The sequence below is a fragment of the Podarcis cretensis genome, assembly GCF_951804945.1.
Source record: "Podarcis cretensis genome assembly, chromosome: 14".
NCBI classification, from domain to species: domain Eukaryota; kingdom Metazoa; phylum Chordata; class Lepidosauria; order Squamata; family Lacertidae; genus Podarcis; species Podarcis cretensis.
Genome location: NC_137183.1, coordinates 45,787,446 through 45,806,637, shown reverse-complemented (window position 1 = coordinate 45,806,637; position 19,192 = coordinate 45,787,446). Strand labels below are relative to the sequence as shown.

Here is a 19,192-nt window from a genome sequence, read left to right as displayed (position 1 = left end):
GAACTCTCTCCTTATATTATCAAAAAAAGTCTTTCCTGTCTTTTCTCACATCTTTATAATAAGAGTTCAGTGCATCAGAGAGTATTTCTCCAGCAACTTTAGCTGCATAAATAAACAAATAAGCAAGTTATTCATCTGATGAGTTTTATCTGCTTAGCTATCCATTTTAGCAGTTTGCAAATCATTAGGAAGAACATTAGGAAGAACTTCCTGACAGTAAGAGCTGTTCGAAACAAATCTTAATTGACTAAAGACATCTGATTGGCTAGCAGAAGGTTAACAGGATGTTGCACCACTTTCTAATAATCTCTAGCTGTTCTGATAGGTATTGTTTTGGATTGTATCTGTGCCATAATAAATGGGGATGGACCAACAGAGATATGGGTTTATAAAAGTGTTTCATTAGTGGAAAAACATGCATAATAGCTGTCTGCATATCCCTTTTGGATGGAGAATTCAGTTCTAGCTATCAGTCTGGCTCATTTTAATACTGGAAAGTAGAAATAAATGTCACACATATGTTAGTACTTACAAACCTAATCAGAGAGTGGATGAACTTACACAATAAAGTATTTGCTGTTTGTAATGAATATCATCTTTGTATTTCAGGCAAAGTCGTGCATCTGTCATATGTGTGGTGCCCATCTGAACAGACTTCATTCTTGCCTGTACTGTGTTTTCTTTGGCTGTTTTACAAAGAAACACATCCACGAGCACGCAAAGGCAAAGCGACACAACTTAGGTAAGCAATCTTTTTAGACTCCTGCAATAGCATTGCTTGTTTACTAATGCATGATTTTTACAATGTGGAAAATACTACATTTAGATCAGAACCCAGACAACTTGACTCTTCTGGTTATAGAGGATATTTCATATAGAGATTTTTCTGGCTGATATGACTGGCACCTCTGTCGAAGCCCTAGCCAACCTCTGGAACACCCGAATGGCTTGGGCTATTGACACAATCGCCCCTGAGCACCCGCTCCCACTTCATGGAGCCCGTTTGGCCCCCTGGTATACTCCAGAGCTTAGGGCTGGGAGACAGATTGAATGCAAGTGGAAGAAATATCCGAATGAATGCAACTGAACTCTGGTAAGTGCTCTTTATCGAGCCTACCTAGTGGCAGTGAAGGCTGCAAAGAAGGCATACTTTGCTGTCTCTACTGCATCTTCATTATGTCGTCCGGCAGAGCTTTTCTGGTTTGTATGGAGCCTTTTATAGGCTGGCCCAAAGGAGGTGGTAGAACCAACTGTATCTCGCTGTGCATTTTGAGGATAAAATCGCTTGCATCCCACCAAGAACTTAACTGTGCTGTTACAGCAGGTGAATCTCATGGGGGGCCCAGAGCACAGTCTAGTCCTGTTGTGTTGGATGAGTTTCAGTTGATAAGGCTCGAGGATGTGGATAAGGTGCTTGGATCGGTCAGGGCGACCACTTGTGCTGTAGATCCTTGCCACTCTTGGCTGATAAAAACCAGCACGGACGGAACAGCTGGCTGGACCAGGGAGGTGATCAACGCCTCTTTTCAAGAGGGGGTGATCCCTGCCTGTTTAAAAGAGGCAGTGGTAAAACCACTCGTTAAGAAACCTTCCCTGGATTTGGAAAACCTAACTAACTACCAGCCAGTTCCTAATCTCCCTTTCTTGAGCAAAGTTCTGGAGTGAGTGGTTGCAGACCAGATCCAGGCACTTTTGGACGAAACAGATTTTCTGGATCTGTTTCAGCGGGGGTTTAGGCCCAGTTTTGGCACAGAAACTTCTTTGGTCGCTCTGTATGATGACCCCTGCCTAGAGAGAGACAAGGAAATGTGTCCCTGTTAATTCTTCTTGACCTCTTAGCGGCTTTCGATACCCTCGACCACAGTATTCTGCTGGAGTGACTGTCCGAACTAGGGGTGGGTGGCACCAATTTGCAGTGGTTCCAATCCTACTTGGATGGTCATTTCCAGAGGGTGTTGCTTAGGGAATGCTTAACAACAACAACAACAACAACCCCCCACTCATTTTTTCTGGTAATTTACAGTCTGAAGTTACCCTATAATTATGGCCTTGATTAATTGAGACTAGGTAGCTAAAAATAAATAAGTCAAACACACACACACAGAGAGAGAGAGAGAGGGAGAGAGAGAGAGAACGAACTGCTTTCTAGTTAGTGGAAAGGAGAGTGGTATTTATGTTTTCCATTTTATTATGATGCAAAGCTTATTTGTAATCATGAAAGATGTTGGTGTACCTGAGTGTTACAGTTACAAAGCTGATCTCTTGATTTTAACAGAAAATGTCAGACAATTCCACTGGATCTTGATATCTTTTAAATTTTATAATTTCCTGCCTAAAATCAAATGGTCTTTGGTGGTTTATCCTGGAAAACCTTCATTTTTAAAATGCTTAAATCCCTTTTATTTATAAAGAAGTAAACATGTTCTCAGTTCACCTAGCAGGACTTCCAGTTAGGCCTGCATTAATATATGAGCTCTGTATTTGTGACTTGGATAGACAACCTCCTTGAAGGTGTTTTTGAGTGTTTTTAAAAATGTATTTTGATTGTCATGTATTTACTTCGTTAGTTAAAAACTTTCCATCTACTGCCTCACCTTCCCAGACTTGTCAGATGCTCAGCCTGGTAGGAGTCAGCAAACAGTATGTCATATTATCTTATCAATGTCTATGCAAATGCCCTATTATTTAAATAATTATTACATATAGTACTTCTTACTCTTACTATACATCTTGAAAAGGCTTAACTGAAAACACGAAGCTTGAATTACCTGTTCACTTAATTATCAATGCATAAAGTCAAACATTTTGCCCACATTTTGTGCATGGTTGCATGCATGCCGTATCCTTTCTAAAGTACATTAGTTTTCAGACTTTTGATACTGAAGGAACTCCTAGTGATCCAGGCACCAACTGAGATATTCTCAAGGACAAATCCAAATTAGCTGGGACCAATTGCTTGGTTGCAGTCCTCTTTCTTGAGACCCCTAAGAGCTACTGCCAGTTAGAGAATACAGGAAAATATTGGGAAAGGACCATAGCTCAGCAGTAGAGGATTTGCTTTGCACGCAGAAGGTCCTTGGTTCAGTCCCTGGCATCTCCAGGGAGGATTGGGAGAGGCCCTGTCAGAAACCCTGAAGAGCTGCTACCAACCAGTACTGAACTAGATGGACTTAAGGGTCTGATTTGGTATAAGGCAGCTTCTTATGTTCTACATACTGGTCTAGAAAGAGCATGATCGGATCCAGTATAACGGGAGCTTCATATATATCAAATGCAGTCAACTTATAGCGGCTTGGAAAATAGCATGGGAGTTGTCACAATGAAACCATAATAGGAGGGCCAGAATTCTTAAAAGTTATGTGTGTGATTCTTTTCACCAGCTAAGGAGTTTTTTCAGTTGCAGGAATTAGGAGCAGGCAGACCAGAGTGCACCTACCAGTTTTGGGAATGCTCGGGGAACGGGTTCCCAGTGTTGCTTCATGATTATTATTTTTTACAGTGCTGCTGTTACCTTCAATGGGATCTTGCAGGCCCATTGGCCAGTGGCTCCTTGAACTCCTTGACCTATACTCTGAGGGTAACATGTGGGTTTCAGTATGAGAAAAATGAGGCTGTTGCATGATCAGAGAAATCTTACTTGAATAAGTTTAAGTTCATTTTAAATTAGCATAAATTTACATATCATTAACAGAAGTTTTGAAGAAAGGAAGCATACTTTTTAAAAAGATATTGTATATCACAGCAGACATACATCTTGGCAAAGGCATTCCTTCTTGCGTGAGAGTGAGGGGTGAGTGCCTCTTAAGATGGTCCTTGCCACCTGCAGGGTTTGGTTTTTTTGTGAAGAAATACTTTTAAAAAATGTAATGATGATTTAGTTGCTTTACAAATTGGTGGTGCCAACATACAGTAGCAAAGTGTGGGGATGCTTAGATCTGCAACCAAGTGGAATAAGAGTGACATACCTGTAACTTTTGGGGGGAGAGGATTATTGGAAATAAAGGAAGCTATCCAATGGGAACTGGCCGTTAGCTTAAGAAAAATGGGAGAGAATGAGAGATAAAGTGTGTGGTCTAATTAATTGCTACAATTAATTGCCTGGGATCTACTGTATATGGTAGTAATATGGTTAAAATTTTTTATGCTTAAATTTAGAGTGCATGTAAGTCTTAAAACTTATTCTAAAAATTCCTTCTGGCCAAGGTTACGAGTGGGGAAACTCTTTTAATGTGTGCTAGCCCTGAAATGTCAGGTGAAAATATTATTTACAGCAGTGCCTGAAACTGCACCGTTGGAATGCCATTTGATCACCCCCCAAAAAAACATGTTACATGCATACACATCTCAAAATGAACTGAAATTATTTTTGAAGCACTTAGTGACTTTGCTGAGCTTACATCAGTCTCCATGGAGACGAGCAGAACCTGAAGCTCCAGATAACAAATTGTGAAGCTTTAGCAGAAGCAGCTACATATATGCTGCAGAATGATGTATTTGCATGTACTAGGGGTGAAATCCACCCACAGCGTGTAACTCCTGAGCTTGAGGACAAGTTTCCCTTCTCATTCAGTATTATGCATCTCACTACTTTTCTCCAAAACGGAGATATAGTTAGAACTCTCTAACACCTTGATTTCTATGGCCTTTAAAAGCAACCTAAATTTGTCCTGTGTGTATAACTCAGAACAGAGGTGCATAAAGGAAGAACTGTGCCAAAGCATCTGTTACTGTTCCTCCTGGGCAGAAAGAACTTGGAGCCGTTTGCTGGTGCATATGCTTTGTAGGAGGTGAGTTGGTGGGTGGAGCTAGTCCACCCCCAAGCCCTTGATCAGTTCAAAATATGACTCTTGATTGAAAAAAGAAAGCAAGTTGCTGACAAGGTAATTATAGGCTTCTGTATTCTACAGTGAGACCCCAGCCTGTGGCAGTCATCTTCTTTGTGAGTCTCATTTTGTAGCCCTTGGCCTGTTGGACCACACTGCAATATTAATTCCTTGGATTTTCAAAGGCATAGCAGATAGAGCCAAGATCTTTGTTTTCTGAGAAGGAATGCATGTTTGATAGGACTGAAAAGATGGTCACCACTCCCGCCCCCTGCTACTTCTTCAGTGGTGGTGGACAACTGGAGTGCTCCTTGAGCCGGATTTACTGTGTACCAGATTTACTATGCAGAAAATATCATAAATTAGGATCAAATTCGAGTATGGAATCCTCATGCTTTGCATGCAGAAGGTCTCTAATTCAGTCCTTGCTATCTCCAGAATAGCAAGTGCTGTGAGAGGTTTCTTTCCAAGACCCTGGAGAACTGCTGGGCTAGGTTGAGAAACAGTCTGATCTGGAATAGCTTTCGACTCAAGAGTTAGAAACAATAGAACTGGCTCCTGTTAGCTTCAGCTCCATATTAATTGTCCTATGAACTGCCCATAATGGCTAAATGGGATAAGAGACAACAAAAACTAATAACAGGGTATTTTACTTTGAATGTAGTCAAGGTGAATTAGTCATTAAAAATAACTGAGATGAAATTTTGCAGGAGGTTCATGTTTTCTTTCTCTTCCTTTTTCTCTACATAGACTGCAAAGTGCCACAAGACCTATATAAGAGCTGCTGCCAAGATGCATGTTGTTTTTGTAAATACATTGATTTGTGCATCTGTGCTTAATTTCTGAGCCATAGTTAGATCAATTCTATTGTATGGGAGGGTGAAAGTGGATATTCCAGTGTAGTTAACATACACATTTGTAAATAAGCAAATAATGAGTTTCTGGGTGCATCTGGAACCATAGATGGCTGAGAGAAGCAGAAATCGTAAATTAGTTCAACTTTTTTTTGGGGGGGGGAGGGTACTATGTTACATTTTCCAGAGGAACTGAAAGTCTGCAGCAATCAGTATTATGGACAAGGCGGTACTGTGATCTTTAAACACCTCCAGTTTCTTTCTGTGGAGATTGACACTGCAGACCTCTTCTTTTTCAAATACCTTTTAATCAGGTTTGTATTGCTTACTTGGAAAGAGTTGGTTCTGATGTAGGTGACCCTCCTCCAAAAGAAGTGCACTGACTTCAAGGAATTTGAAGCACTTTAGGCATCCATTTGTTAACCTGTGGACTCTTGATCACAAAGGAATGCCTTTCTCCAGGTCCCTTGGTAGCTACCTGTCTGATCCCAGAAGACCGGTCACAGATACGTTTCTTATGTACCTCTTTGCCTCTGCATGCCTGGTAGGACTTAGTCACTTGCCATCTTTCACAGGATGGCTTTAAATCTTTCTGTTCAGACTGATGAATTGTTGCTGCTGTTTCTGATTCATTCTTGGTGGAGCAACTGCTGGGGTGGCTATAAATGGTTAGGTACATTTTTCTGGGGGAGGGACCATGGCAGATGGAAGGTTTTTTGTTGGCTCCCAATGGAGATAGCAGCATGGTGTTTGATGATAGCCAGATACAAGTTTTGCTGTCAGCTTTCACTTCCACAAAGAAGTTGAAATGAAGGGATTGCCCCTCTTGTTTGCTTGAAAATTTGCTCTTCGCACTTTAGAGATACTGTTGGAGGGTTGTTTTCCTGCCCTGTGGGTTCAGTGCCTGGAAGCCACCATCTTACCCAAACCACCCTGCAGCCCTGATATGGGCACTGCGACTGCAAATGCCTCGCTTTCTTAATCATCTTTGGAACAGGCTAACTTACAACCTGTAAGGGACGCAGGTGGCGCTGTGGGTTAAAGCCTCAGCGCCTAGGACTTGCCGATCGAAAGGTCGGCGGTTCGAATCCCTGCGGCGGGGTGCGCTCCAGCTGCTCGGTCCCAGCGCCTGCCAACCTAGCAGTTCGAAAGCACCTCCGGGTGCAAGTAGATAAATAGGGACCGCTTACCAGCGGGAAGGTAAACGGCGTTTCCGTGTGCGGCTCTGGCTCGCCAGAGCAGCGATGTCACGCTGGCCACGTGACCCGGAAGTGTCTCCGGACAGCGCTGGCCCCTGGCCTCTTAAGTGAGATGGGCGCACAACCCCAGAGTCTGTCAAGACTGGCCCCTACGGGCAGGGGTACCTTTACCTTTACCTTTAACTTACAACCTAAAAGAGTTTCTGCGTCTGTTAGTAAGAATCGCCACCTGGTGAGTTAACTGCTTTCCATAATAAAAGAAGGAGAAGGAAAGAAAGCTACTGCGTATGGCATTGAGTAAAAGTGACAAAAAGCTGGATTTATGGTGTGAAATGAGAAAGTTTTAAATGGACAAGGGGAATCTCTGTGAAGCTTTAAGTGGATTATTTTTCATTTTCATTTTTTATTTGAAGAAAGTGTGTTTAAGAAATTGAAAGTTAGTTTGCCAGCTGACACTATATCCATGGAAATGGAATTAACCTTGTGATGCTGAAGTGATGGAAGCCATTAAGGGACAGAAGCCCTAATAACGTCAGTGAAGCAGGAAAATAGCCTCCCCATTCAGAATAAGAAAAAAAATAAGAAAAAAAAGGCAGAAGGGGGGAAAAGAGGTAGAAAATAGGAGATCTTCAGGGTCCTTGCTTACTGTGGATGTTCTTAAGCAGATGATGACAGAGCAAACAATGTCCCTCAATGAAACAATATAGGCTTGGGGGGGGAATAGATAAAAAATTGACAAGACTAAAAGAACAGTCAATGAAGTGAGGAATGAAATTAAACCAGAGATGAATGAAATGGAAAATGGAATCAGATATGACATAGAGGCTTTAGATGACAAGGAACTGGCAGGACTGAGAGCTGAAACTATGGCAAAACTAGAAGGGACAACTGATGAAATTGAAGAACCCACTATGCATAACTATGAAGTTATGGATGGAGAAAGATCTGGATAATCTGACATTGATGGAATTGAGAGAGAGAAAGAGTTCCATGTACAATTTAGAGTAATCCCAGAGGATAAAGCTATTAAATCTCGGGGGGGGGGGAGGATTTCAGAAAAAGAATGGAAGGACCACAAATGGAACAGTCATTAATAGATAACATGGGGAAAGCATGGCAGATATAACAGGAAATGGGAATTGAAGAGTCAGAACTGGGTGTGAACAAATGGATACAAAAGAATTATGGAATATTATCTCAACATTTGATCACAGTGGACAGACTCTTATATGTGCCAAGAGGGAAACATTTACCATTTAATATGGAGGCATGGTTTCTGAAATTGTTGGAGGCAAAGTTGATACTTTTAATTAGAGAAAAACTATTGCTGACATTGAATTGGGAACCCCTTTTGGATTTTTTGAGTGAAAAGGAAAATGGACACAAATATGAACCAACCCGGACCCTGTGGTCATCTGAGGCCCTTCCTTGGGCGCCTTCCCCACGTAAGGTCTGGAGGGTGGCAGTGTGGGAACGGGCCTTACGTGCAGTGAAATGCTCTCCTCAAGGAGGCCTGCATGGCACCTTCATTACATATCTTTAGGCACCAGACAAAAATGTTACTCTTCAACCGGCACGTGGCAGATTCTAGGGCTTTTGAAATGTGTGTGAGAGAGAGGGGAGTTAATGGTTCATTTTGTTTTTGTTTTATTATGCATTTTGTGTTTTCATTTTGTATTTTTATGTTGTGAAGGGCAATATACAGTTGATAGATAGATAGATGATAGATGATAGATAGATGAGCTCTTCTGCCAGAATGCAAGACAGTTTAGGCAGTTTTCAACAACCGAATCCTGAATCCCGAGGAAACTTCATTCCTATTTCAGATCCACCATCATCTGTGACTGTGTTTGACACCAAATGGTTAGATGTCCTACCACAGTAGCAATTTGCTCTCTTGGAAAGCCAGTGTGGTTCAGTGACTGGATGTGGCAAATCCAGGTTCAAATCCCTGCCAACTATGAAACATCCTAGCAAGGGCACAGCCAGGATTTTTGCTGGAGGGATGGAGCCAAAGTTGGTAAAACTTTTTTTAGTAAAAACACCCCATATATAGAAAATTGTGGGGGCCATCCTACAATGGAGTACTTACAGTAAGGGAGAAACAAAAGTCAGTTCCTAGGGGGAAGGATGAAGTTCAAATTCTTGCCCTCTTTGTAAGAGGGTAGAACAGAATATACAGAAGAACATAAAGTAGAAAAGAACCAGTATGTGCTTGTTTGGAGTTCACACCCATAATGTGCAGGATCTTTTCTGCTGTGTCCTTGGCTTCTATATATCCTACCACAGGAGCTTATATTACATTGTCTAGAGAATGTGCACACCTAAGCCTTGCAAAAATCTGTCTTGCAGGAGGCACTATAGTCATTTTGAAAATCTGGACCCCTACCCCTTATTTGTGGGCACGGGTGACGCTGTGGGTTAAACCACAGACCTAGGACTTGCTGATCAGAAGGTCGGTGGTTCGAATCCCCACAATGGGGTGAGCTCCCGTTGCTCGGTCCCTGCTCCTGCCAACCTAGCAGTTCAAAAGCACACACTGCAAGTAGATAAATAGGTACCGCTCTGGCAGGAAGGTAAACGGCATTTCCGTGTGCTGCTCTGGTTCGCCAGAAGTGGCTTAGTCATGCTGGCCACATGACTCGGAAGCTGTACGTTGGCTCCCTCGGCCAGTAAAGCGAGATGAGCACCGCAACCCCAGAGTTGTCCACAACTGGACCTAATGGTCAGGGGTCCCTTTACCTTTTACCCTTTATGTGAAAAAAAAAGTTGGACATTACAGTGTACATTGTTATAGAAGTGGGGCAGCCAACCTAAATATTGGCTGTTATTTCTGAGAGAGGAGCTGAGGCATGAGGAAATTCATGTTGCTAGTCTCGGCCAATAAGTCGCTGGGATAATAGCTGCAGGTACAGCGATGTGTGAGAGCAGATGAGAGGGAATGTACAGGTGCAGTTTGTTAGTGATTGACTTGGCAATGTGTATCATGAGCCTCAAAGTTAGATTGCTTTCAGAGAATCTGTTAGCAAAGCTGTCTTGTCACATGTACTGCTAATGAAAAAGGTTTCTAAGGCTTGATGAAGGCTTTGGCCCCATAATCCCTAAACGTACTTGGGTAAAATCATCTTGCAAAATTGGTGTCAATTCAGAGATATTGAGTACTAAATAGGTCTTAATGGAAGAAGTTAAAGTAATTGCAAGCGAAAAAACAGCCATTGTTCCACCTTTCCATCTTGTTTTGTTCCAACTTGTTTTGAAAATTCTTCATGAGGCAGGATTATAATAAAATGAGAGCCACAAATATCAATTTTTCCCTTCAAATCTCCATATACTGCATATAACATACTGGAGGACTTTGTAATAATTGACTTCTGTTTTTAAATTTAAACTAATTGCAGAGGTTTCCTTGATTTAATATAAAGTTGTAGTATATAATATATATAAAGGGCTATGATAATTCACTTGAAAATATCTGACTATTTTAAAATATAACATTCAGATATCACTTTACGAGGCTCCTAACATCCACCCACCCTATTGCTATGGCAACAGTTAATTTGTATGTAACTGTTATATAAGCAAGTACCATATTCTATGCAAACTGGCATTTTATTTTATTTTCTATTAAAACTGGCATTTTATTTTATTTTCTACACTGATAATAAGCAAGAATGGTAGGAATAGGAACCTTAGTTTGTAGGTTAGTTACTATAGTCATTTTTGAAGATTAAGATACATAATATCCCTAACTTACTTTGGTTAGGCTTATAATGATTACTAATGTTTAGAAGCAACAGCAGTGCACACTTGGAATGCCTGTAAGTGGTACTTCTTTCAATGGTCTATTTTAAAGATAAAGTTTATGAAAGGTATCTGGCCACCGTTGAAACACAGTGTATTGGCTTTGTTGGAAGAACAGCTTCTCTCAAAACGTGCTTTGGGAAATCTAATTTAAGATATTTTCAGATACTGCTCTGAACCTTCGCATACATTAAGTCCTTCAGAATTCAGGGCTGCTATACCTGAAGATTTGAAATTGGATATTTGTGATTCACATTCTATTTCAAAACAAGATGAGAAAAAAGGAGGTTATAATAGCTTGGACTTGTATCTTGAGGTTCATTTAGCTCTTGTTACGTGCAGGCATTGCATTCAAGTCAACGTGGTTTCTTCTGATGGAGGAGACTTACTGTACCTCTGGCATGTGTGAATTCGATACAGTGGTACCTCGGTTTACGAACTTAATCCGTTCCGGAAGTCTGCTCTTAAACCAAAGCCGTTCTTAAAGCGAGGCGTGCTTTTCCTAATGAGGCCTCCCGCCGCCAGTGCCCTTCCACTGTTCGGCTTCTGTTCGTAGACCGAGGTAAAGTTCGCTAACCGGAATACCTACTTCCGGTTTTGCAGAGTTCGTATACCGAATAGTTTGTTTACAGGGCTGTTTGTAGACCGAGGTACCACTGTATCTGTTTTTAGCCATGTCAACTTAATTATCAGCTGAGAAATAGGGCATTTATCTGTAAAATGAGACAGAACACACTGGCAGCCACCTGAACCCATGGGAGGTTTGAAATCCTGGTTCTCATCTTTTATGGGTCAGTGTGGCACCAATCTAAGCCAAATTAGGATGTGGAACTGATGCAAGAAATTTTTTTATGTGTCTTACATCATTCTGAACTGAAATTTCTTAATGGATTTGTGTATATAATATCAGTAAAAAATGTAAATGGTTTGCGTTGTCTTTATTGGGAAGAGACTGATTTGGCACTGTTTTTGGAGTTCAGTGCATCTTTAGAGGGCAACTTTGGAACCTCCATTTTCAGCAAGAAGTAAGTATTAGCAGATAAAAACCAGCTGATTAATTAGATTTAACCTGTTTTGTATAAGAATGCCCTGTAGGTTTTGAAGTTCATATAAGAACACTAAAGAAGTGTATGACTTCAAGAGCTGTTTGAAGATTGGGATAGCAAAATATTGTTGAGAATCTGATATGATTCACAGAGGAAGTTGTTCCCAGTACCATTCACCACAAGGAAGGAGCTTAAGGTCCAAATAGTTCTCTGTTGCAGAAGATCAGTAAAACAGTTCTGGACATAGTTTTTAGGCTTTTGCAGATACAGATACATACAAGTACAAAAAATCTCCCTTGCTCCAAATAAACTCAGCAATTCAAGACGTAACACCAAGCAAGGAACACCAACAGATTGATGAGTCACAGACTAAGTCTGCTGAACTAATATGCATTAATCACCCCTTTTCATGTCCAGTTACTCTAACTGGGGTCGCTAAGATGGTGTGGCAGGGGGTGCTGGAGGTGTAAATGACTACCAGCCTTTGAGAAGCTGGTACAGTATCACTGGATCAAGTTCATTAATTTTGTTGATTTAATTAAATTAAAGATTTTAAGTTAGAATTTGAACAAATGTGCAGTTGTTACTGTTTTGAATTTAATTGTGTTGTTAATCTTCCTTAGTAGGTCATGCAAACCACTATTTTGAATAAAGCTTTTTATAGGGTGGGGTAGGAAGCACTGGGGATGAGTTTATTGGAACCAAGGGGAGCAGTGGCCGAAAAAGTTTGGGAACCATTTTCTAGGTGGTGGACTGTTCATTCTGCATTGTTCCAGAAATGTACACCTACATTGTTAGCTGTAAATATTTTATTTACATCTGGGGACATGTGGGCAGATTTAGAATATTTAGAACATTTGGAACAGAGTACACTGGGCAACAACTCCTCTGGTTGCTATAAAGGTAAAGGTAAAGGTACCCCTGCCCGTACGGGCCAGTCTTGACAGACTCTGGGGTTGTGCGCCCATCTCACTTAAGAGGCCAGGGGCCAGCGCTGTCCGGAGACACTTCCGGGTCACGTGGCCAGCGTGACATCGCTGCTCTGGCGAGCCAGAGCCGCACACGGAAACGCCGTTTACCTTCCCGCTGGTAAGCGGTCCCTATTTATCTACTTGCACCCGGAGGTGCTTTCGAACTGCTAGGTTGGCAGGCGCTGGGACCGAGCAGCGGGAGCGCACCCCGCCGCAGGGATTCGAACCGCCGACCTTTCGATCGGCAAGCCCTAGGCGCTGAGGCTTTAACCCACAGCGCCACCTGCGTCCCCTGGTTGCTATACCCCTCCCCAGACTAAGAGAGAAAGAGAGCACACATTTGAACAAATTATTAGCTTTTCCATAGTGTCTGGATGAAAATCGTATAAAGTGAAGGCCCAAGACAGGTGTTGATCATCATGTGAGCTGCGCATAGGTGGTCTGAAGCGAGCGAGCGAGCGAGCTACCACCTTTCCTGTGGAGCCTCCTTTTATTGAGACAAACATGCAAGCTAGGCAAATACATTTTTGGGCTGTGACCTTTACACATCTTCCGTCCCGAAATCGTGGGGTGGTACAAAGTTGTTTTGGCACCTGTTCCACAGCGTCATTTTCCCCTTGCTCAGTGTATGACGAATGGAGACAAACGTCTCATGGAAAAGGGTTACAGACAGGACACCGCAAACTGCTGAGATCGCGAAAGGTCAGGCAGAGGTGGAACGATGTACAGACCGCTCTGGCTTGTCTGGGGGGGGGTTGCCCCTGCACCCCAAGGTCACGCGTGCAGGCAGATTGTGGCTGCCTGCTGGTGGGGAAGTGTGCTCCCTCTGGACCCCATTCCCCACTCTGCGATATCCCTACAATCGTATCCAGTAGAATTAAAACGGATCTTCTTGCATTTGCTTGATTTTACATGAGTTTCCCACCCCAAACCACTACCCCTATCAGTGATGGACTGTACAGTAAAAATCACAGATGTAGTGCTTATCAGTACCATAAAAACATTGATCCAAGGCATGGGTGCCCATGGGTTCTCTTAAATGTTACATAGGATAACAGCAAAACCACCAGCAAATTGCAGAATACATCTGTTGACACAAGTGACGTAAGATTTAATGGATAAGTGGCTTGGATCCATGTTTTTGCACCATGGCAACTCTGGAAAATAATGAATCTGTGTTTTTTACACTTCAGTCAATGGAGATAGATGTGATTTGTGATTTATTTACCAAATTTATAACCCTTAAAATGTTGAGAGGAATGTGCTGATGTTCATCTTAGAAAAAAAATGCTTTGGGATATATATTTTTGCCCACTTCAATCTCTCAGGCAGAAGTACAGTAATTCTGTCACTAACCTAGCTTTGATGCAGCTTTCTGTAACTGAACATATTTCTTTTTTTTTATAACACTAGTGGACTGCCTTTTTTATTTGCAAGCTGTTTGTTTTCTGTATCTTAATCCTTATTAGAGATTTGCCTGTATTTATATTTGAAAAGAAGGAATTTTTTATCATGTTGTCCATGTTGAGTTCAAATCTGAGAGTCCATGGCAATGAATATTTTTAACTACCAGGAGAATCTGAAAAATATATTTTAAATGTTCATTGCTTAATTTGTCTGAGAATACTTGTTGGCGTTAGAAGTGTCATGTGACATAGTAACACTTGGTATTTTTGTTCTTCCTTCCCCCTTTTGAGGTCAGGGGATATGTGTGTAGATGCCATTATGGAAGCCAGTGCCTACATTTTTAAATTTAAAATTTTTGTGTGTTTCTCTCTCCAACCCCCTTCCCAACCACCTTATGTTTCTGCAGCCATAGACCTTTTGTATGGGGGTATATACTGCTTTATGTGTCAAGATTACATATACGACAAAGATATGGAACAAATTGCCAAAGAAGAACAACGGAAGGCTTGGAAGCTACAAGGTTTGATTTTATTTAAGTATCTGCTGAAAGAATGCTCGCTTTCATTCTTAGTTATACCTGGCCCTCCCACCCATCAAAAGGTAGAAATCAGTAATAGGGAATTGGGGTACCAATGCAAGTTGTAGGAGCAACAAATGTAGAGATTATTTATCTTCAGAGGCTAGACTGCTTAACATGCACACCTCATAAAATTTCAGCCAACCTACACTTTTAAAATTTACTTTCAATGAAGTAACCCCTTCTCTTGTGATTGTGCAAAGTTAAGGATAAGATAGAATAAATCTACTTTTAAGCATAGCAGAAAATAAATCTGTTCCCTTCCTACAAAGTGTCACCTCTATCCCTGTGTGATTATCTCATAGACTGTGCCAGCTTTTTAAGCACACACTCTGTTTACACATATAGTATGTATATCTGTAACTATTTACACACAAGTATATGTACACACATTTGTTTTGTTATTCAGTTTGCTTTCCCTAATTTTTTCTTTTTTAGCCTTCACCCCAACAATGGTTTCTCACTACCAGTGTACAATGACAGGTAAGAAGTGTGACCTGGCGACGCATTTCACTAACAAGCGTCCCTTTGCTGATTATCTGCCATTTTAAGACAAGAATCATGGTTTACAATGCCGCCTTTTCATTTATAGATTGCTTTCTTGTTATAGAGAATGTGTATCAGGAGGTAAAGGGTGGTAAACTTTTGCATGAACTTTCTATGGTTGACCTACTCCAAAATATTCCTTTCATTTGAGAGGAAAGCAAAACTAAACATTGTTCTGGCCAAATTGAAGCATTTTTAAAAGAACCTCTGTGTCAATCTCCAAAATTGTGACTACTAATATTTTGAAGTAGTTCAGGCAGAGAAAGGGGGGGGGGAAGAGTGGTGGATTTGAGAACAAGAAAATCATAGCATACAATGTTTCATGCAAAATTCATTTTAAGGTAACTAACAGTGCTGAAGAATACCCAACAATAAATATTTGTGAAGGTGTTTTTAAACCTTGTGTTCTGTGTATGGTAATCAAATAACCTGTTAAATGTGTTAATATGCGCTTGTCTTTGGCCCAAGAAGTAATTAAATTGAAAGAGCAAAACAGCTGCACTGGACAAAATATATAAATTGGTGACTTGTAGTAGTCTGGCATTGATAGCCCAATACTAAACATGCAGCCAGGTCTCATTAATGGTTGTATGGCATACTTATAGTCAAATCAAATCCGTTTATTGTGAGGACCATGCCCGTGCACAAAAATCAACACTAAAATCAGTAGTTAAAAATATTAAAATTCATTACATACTATGCCAACAAAACCTTCTACCCACAAAGTAGAAAAGGAGGGAAAACGAACAGCGAGTTAAACAGACGATGAAGGGGTCTTTACATTGTCGTTTATAAATCTTTCCCTGGCTTTCATGGCCTTCATCACAAAGCATACTTATAGTTGTAAATATTACTTAGACTTCAGCTGATATTGGCCAAAAAATTGCACTTTTCATTCAAGTAAATACTATATTTTTATATTACTGGCTGCACGATGGTATAATAGTATTTTAAGAATTAGAATTGAAGCACATGAGAATGTAGAATGTTAGTGTAGTGGTAAAGAGTGTGATCTAATCATCTAAGCATAAGACTAGGGCTTCCATTAAGCTGCTGTCTCTCAACACCTACCTGCGGTATGAGGATAATACTCATCTAATTTAAGGTTGTAATGATAAATTATAGAGGAAGCTTTTTATAGCCCATTAAGACTATTTGCCTAACTAACCCATAAGATGACCCAGTGGGCATCATTGCTTAGGTGAGATTTGAACCCAGGTCTCTCCAATCCAAGTCTTGCCTTTTATCCACTATGCTGAACTAGCTTTCCTAATACATTGGAACTGTTTGGAATGCTCAGGGAGAGCTCTGTGAATGCTTTGTTACTATTAAGCAGTAAGAGCTGTTCAACAGTGCAGCAGGCTGCCTTGAGGATGATGGTTGTCCTTCTGTGGATAGGCATTTTCCATGGATGCTAGAGTCTCATCCTTCATTGCAGACCCTGCACTGAGCAGGGGTTTGGATTGGATGTCCTTCAAGGTCCCTTCCAACTCTGATTTTACGTTGCAAAATGACAGTTTTATATTCAAAGTGTGGTGTTTTTATCATTTAGAAGAAAAACCTTAGCTACACACAGTTATCTCTATATTCCTTTTAATTTCTGTAACTTTGTAGAACCAATCCCCGAATGCTTCAATGGTTAACACTACTAAAAGTCTCTGTCTGGAGCAGCCACTGGCAATACTGAGCTTACAGTATTCTTTGATCATTTTCAGTCTGTCAGTTTCTGTGATTCTAGTTTTAGGTTAGTCACTACTGTTGTCATTATATTAATGCACCTAATTTTATGTCACAACAGACCATGTGCTGAAAAAGCAGTTGTATGTCTGCTAAAATATTGGCATCAGCATTCTTACCTATTTGAGTGGTACCTTGCTTTGTTTTAAGTGTTTCCCAAGGGAAACAGGAGACCACCTAAGGCGCCATTACAGTTGGCTTGCACTCTAAAACTGAACAAAAGTCATTTTCTAGAGAGAACCTAGAAACCCAAGCTGTTTTGCTCTAAATATTTGTCCACGTAAATAACTGTGTGGTTATTTTTCTGTTTCTGAGCTGGCCAATTGTTTCTGTTAAGTAGTCGGGCACTAATCCACACAAATGTGTATGCCTATTTCTGTTTGATTTGCCCTAATACATGCTTTCCTTACATACTGAATATTTGTTTATAATTTTTGTTCTGAAGCCTCTTTAACAGGCTATACCAGGTTAACTCCTTCATGCTAACTGTAGCATAACTTAATATTAGATTTATAATGTTTTCAATTAGTTAAAGCAGCATTGGGTTGTGGGAGCAGATGAGTTTCTGTAATATATGTGCTGATTGACAATTTTAAATGCTGTAGTGAAGATGCCAGCGAGAAGCATCTGGCTAAGTAGTTGTGTTGTAGGTACGTATTTGTAATGGTACCTCATTCATCATTGCAAATGCAGATTGTATAATGTACTGAAACACTGTAGCCACCTAGCCCAATATTTCATGGAAATTAGTTTTCCCTTTATTTTTGTGGGTCATATTTATTTTTCTTATTCTCTTCAATTGTTAGGAGAAAAAGATGTTGGTGGGATGGGATGTATGCTTTGTTGAATTTCACATGAGGAACATTCCATTTATTGGAAGATCACTTATGTGGAGTTCTTTTTGGCCATATTCTCTGCCATAAAAATGGCACCCAATGTGGTGCACAAGTTAAATTAAAAAAACAACCATGAAAAAATATTGGAATAAAAATATTTTTAAAAACATTTTTTTAAAATGGAATATCAAATAACTATTACACTTCACAGCACACGATACATCAGGCTTCCTCAAACTTGGCCCTCCAGATGTTTTGAGACTACAATTCCCATCACCCCTGACCACTTGTCCTGCTAGCTAGGGATCATGAGAGTTGTAGGCCAAAAACATCTGGAGGGCCGAGTTTGAGGAAGCCTGCTATACATGCTTACCACCCGTTTTACCCTGGTCTTGCACAATGCATTTGCTTGATTGCTTTCTGTACTACCACTATGAGCAATATGCATTCCACACAGAACAAGATGAACTTTAATTGGCTTTAAACCTCATTTTTACAATAGTGCATTTCATAATAGTACCCAAATTCTTTTATGATTAACAGTAGCCAGACTTGCACATTTCTCTGTTGGTTTGCTTCTTAGATCATTATTGGTCCCTTAGTATCTCAAACTAAAAATCTTGTGCACTTGGTTCCTGCATCTAGTCCATTTTGCTAGCATCCTTTCTAAAGAACAATCTCTTCAAACTGCGGCTTTTCTTCCTCACAAGCATTATTGCTTTGTTGGAATGACAAATTTTCAGCTATAGCTCTTTGAGATAAGGGTGGTATTTTTTTATTTTATTTTATTTTATTTTATTTTATTTTATTTTATTTTATTTTATTTTATTTTATTTTATTTTATTTATTGTTCTTGTTGAGAGGTGATAACTGCCCTAAGACATTAAAATCAGTGCATCTAAATATTTTTCAGGAGTATGTAGATTAACTGAAGCCTGGAACCCAAAGAGCTGCTTAGACTCACCCAAGGGGTTCATGCTAGCCAGATTAAATCTTTTGATTTCTCTTTGAATACTGATCACCAGAATGGCCTTTGAAACGTCTCTGTTTCAAAGCTGCTTTACCATCCATAGGGGACTATTCTTTGAGAAGGATGAGTCTAAAGCTGCCTTCAGGTCATATAACTTAATTTATGGTTCTTTGGGTCCTGACATATATTTCTGGAGATCCAGTCTGCAGTGACAGTTTCAAGGAAATACAAGGTGTTCCTTGATATATACATCCCAAAATGTGTTTTCTTTCTTTCTTTCTTTCTTTCTTTCTTTCTTTCTTTCTTTCTTTGGAAATACACTATTTGGTATCCCATCTTACATATCTGATTCTATGTTATGTCTTTTAAACATAGGTGTGTAGCTTGTCTAAGAAGTTGGGTTGCTTTTTTGCTGTATTTGCCAT

At 40.3% G+C, this 19,192-nt stretch overlaps 1 protein-coding gene across 3 annotated transcripts in view; it reads left to right on the top strand.

Moving 5' to 3' along the window:
* The window catches only part of LOC307203205 (ubiquitin carboxyl-terminal hydrolase 22-A), a 110,668-nt gene that overhangs the window by 26,329 nt on the left and 65,147 nt on the right, over nucleotides 1–19,192 (top strand). The window contains exons 2-4 of one of the 3 annotated variants that reach the window (XM_079953852.1): nucleotides 610–742; nucleotides 14,508–14,621; nucleotides 15,117–15,161. In XM_079953852.1, the coding sequence (XP_079809978.1) occupies nucleotides 610–742; nucleotides 14,508–14,621; nucleotides 15,117–15,161 (292 nt within the window). Of the gene's footprint in view, nucleotides 1–609; nucleotides 743–2,572; nucleotides 2,641–14,507; nucleotides 14,622–15,116; nucleotides 15,162–19,192 lie in introns of those variants that run through there. The other 2 variants (XM_079953854.1, XM_079953853.1) reach the window with 2 other exon arrangements.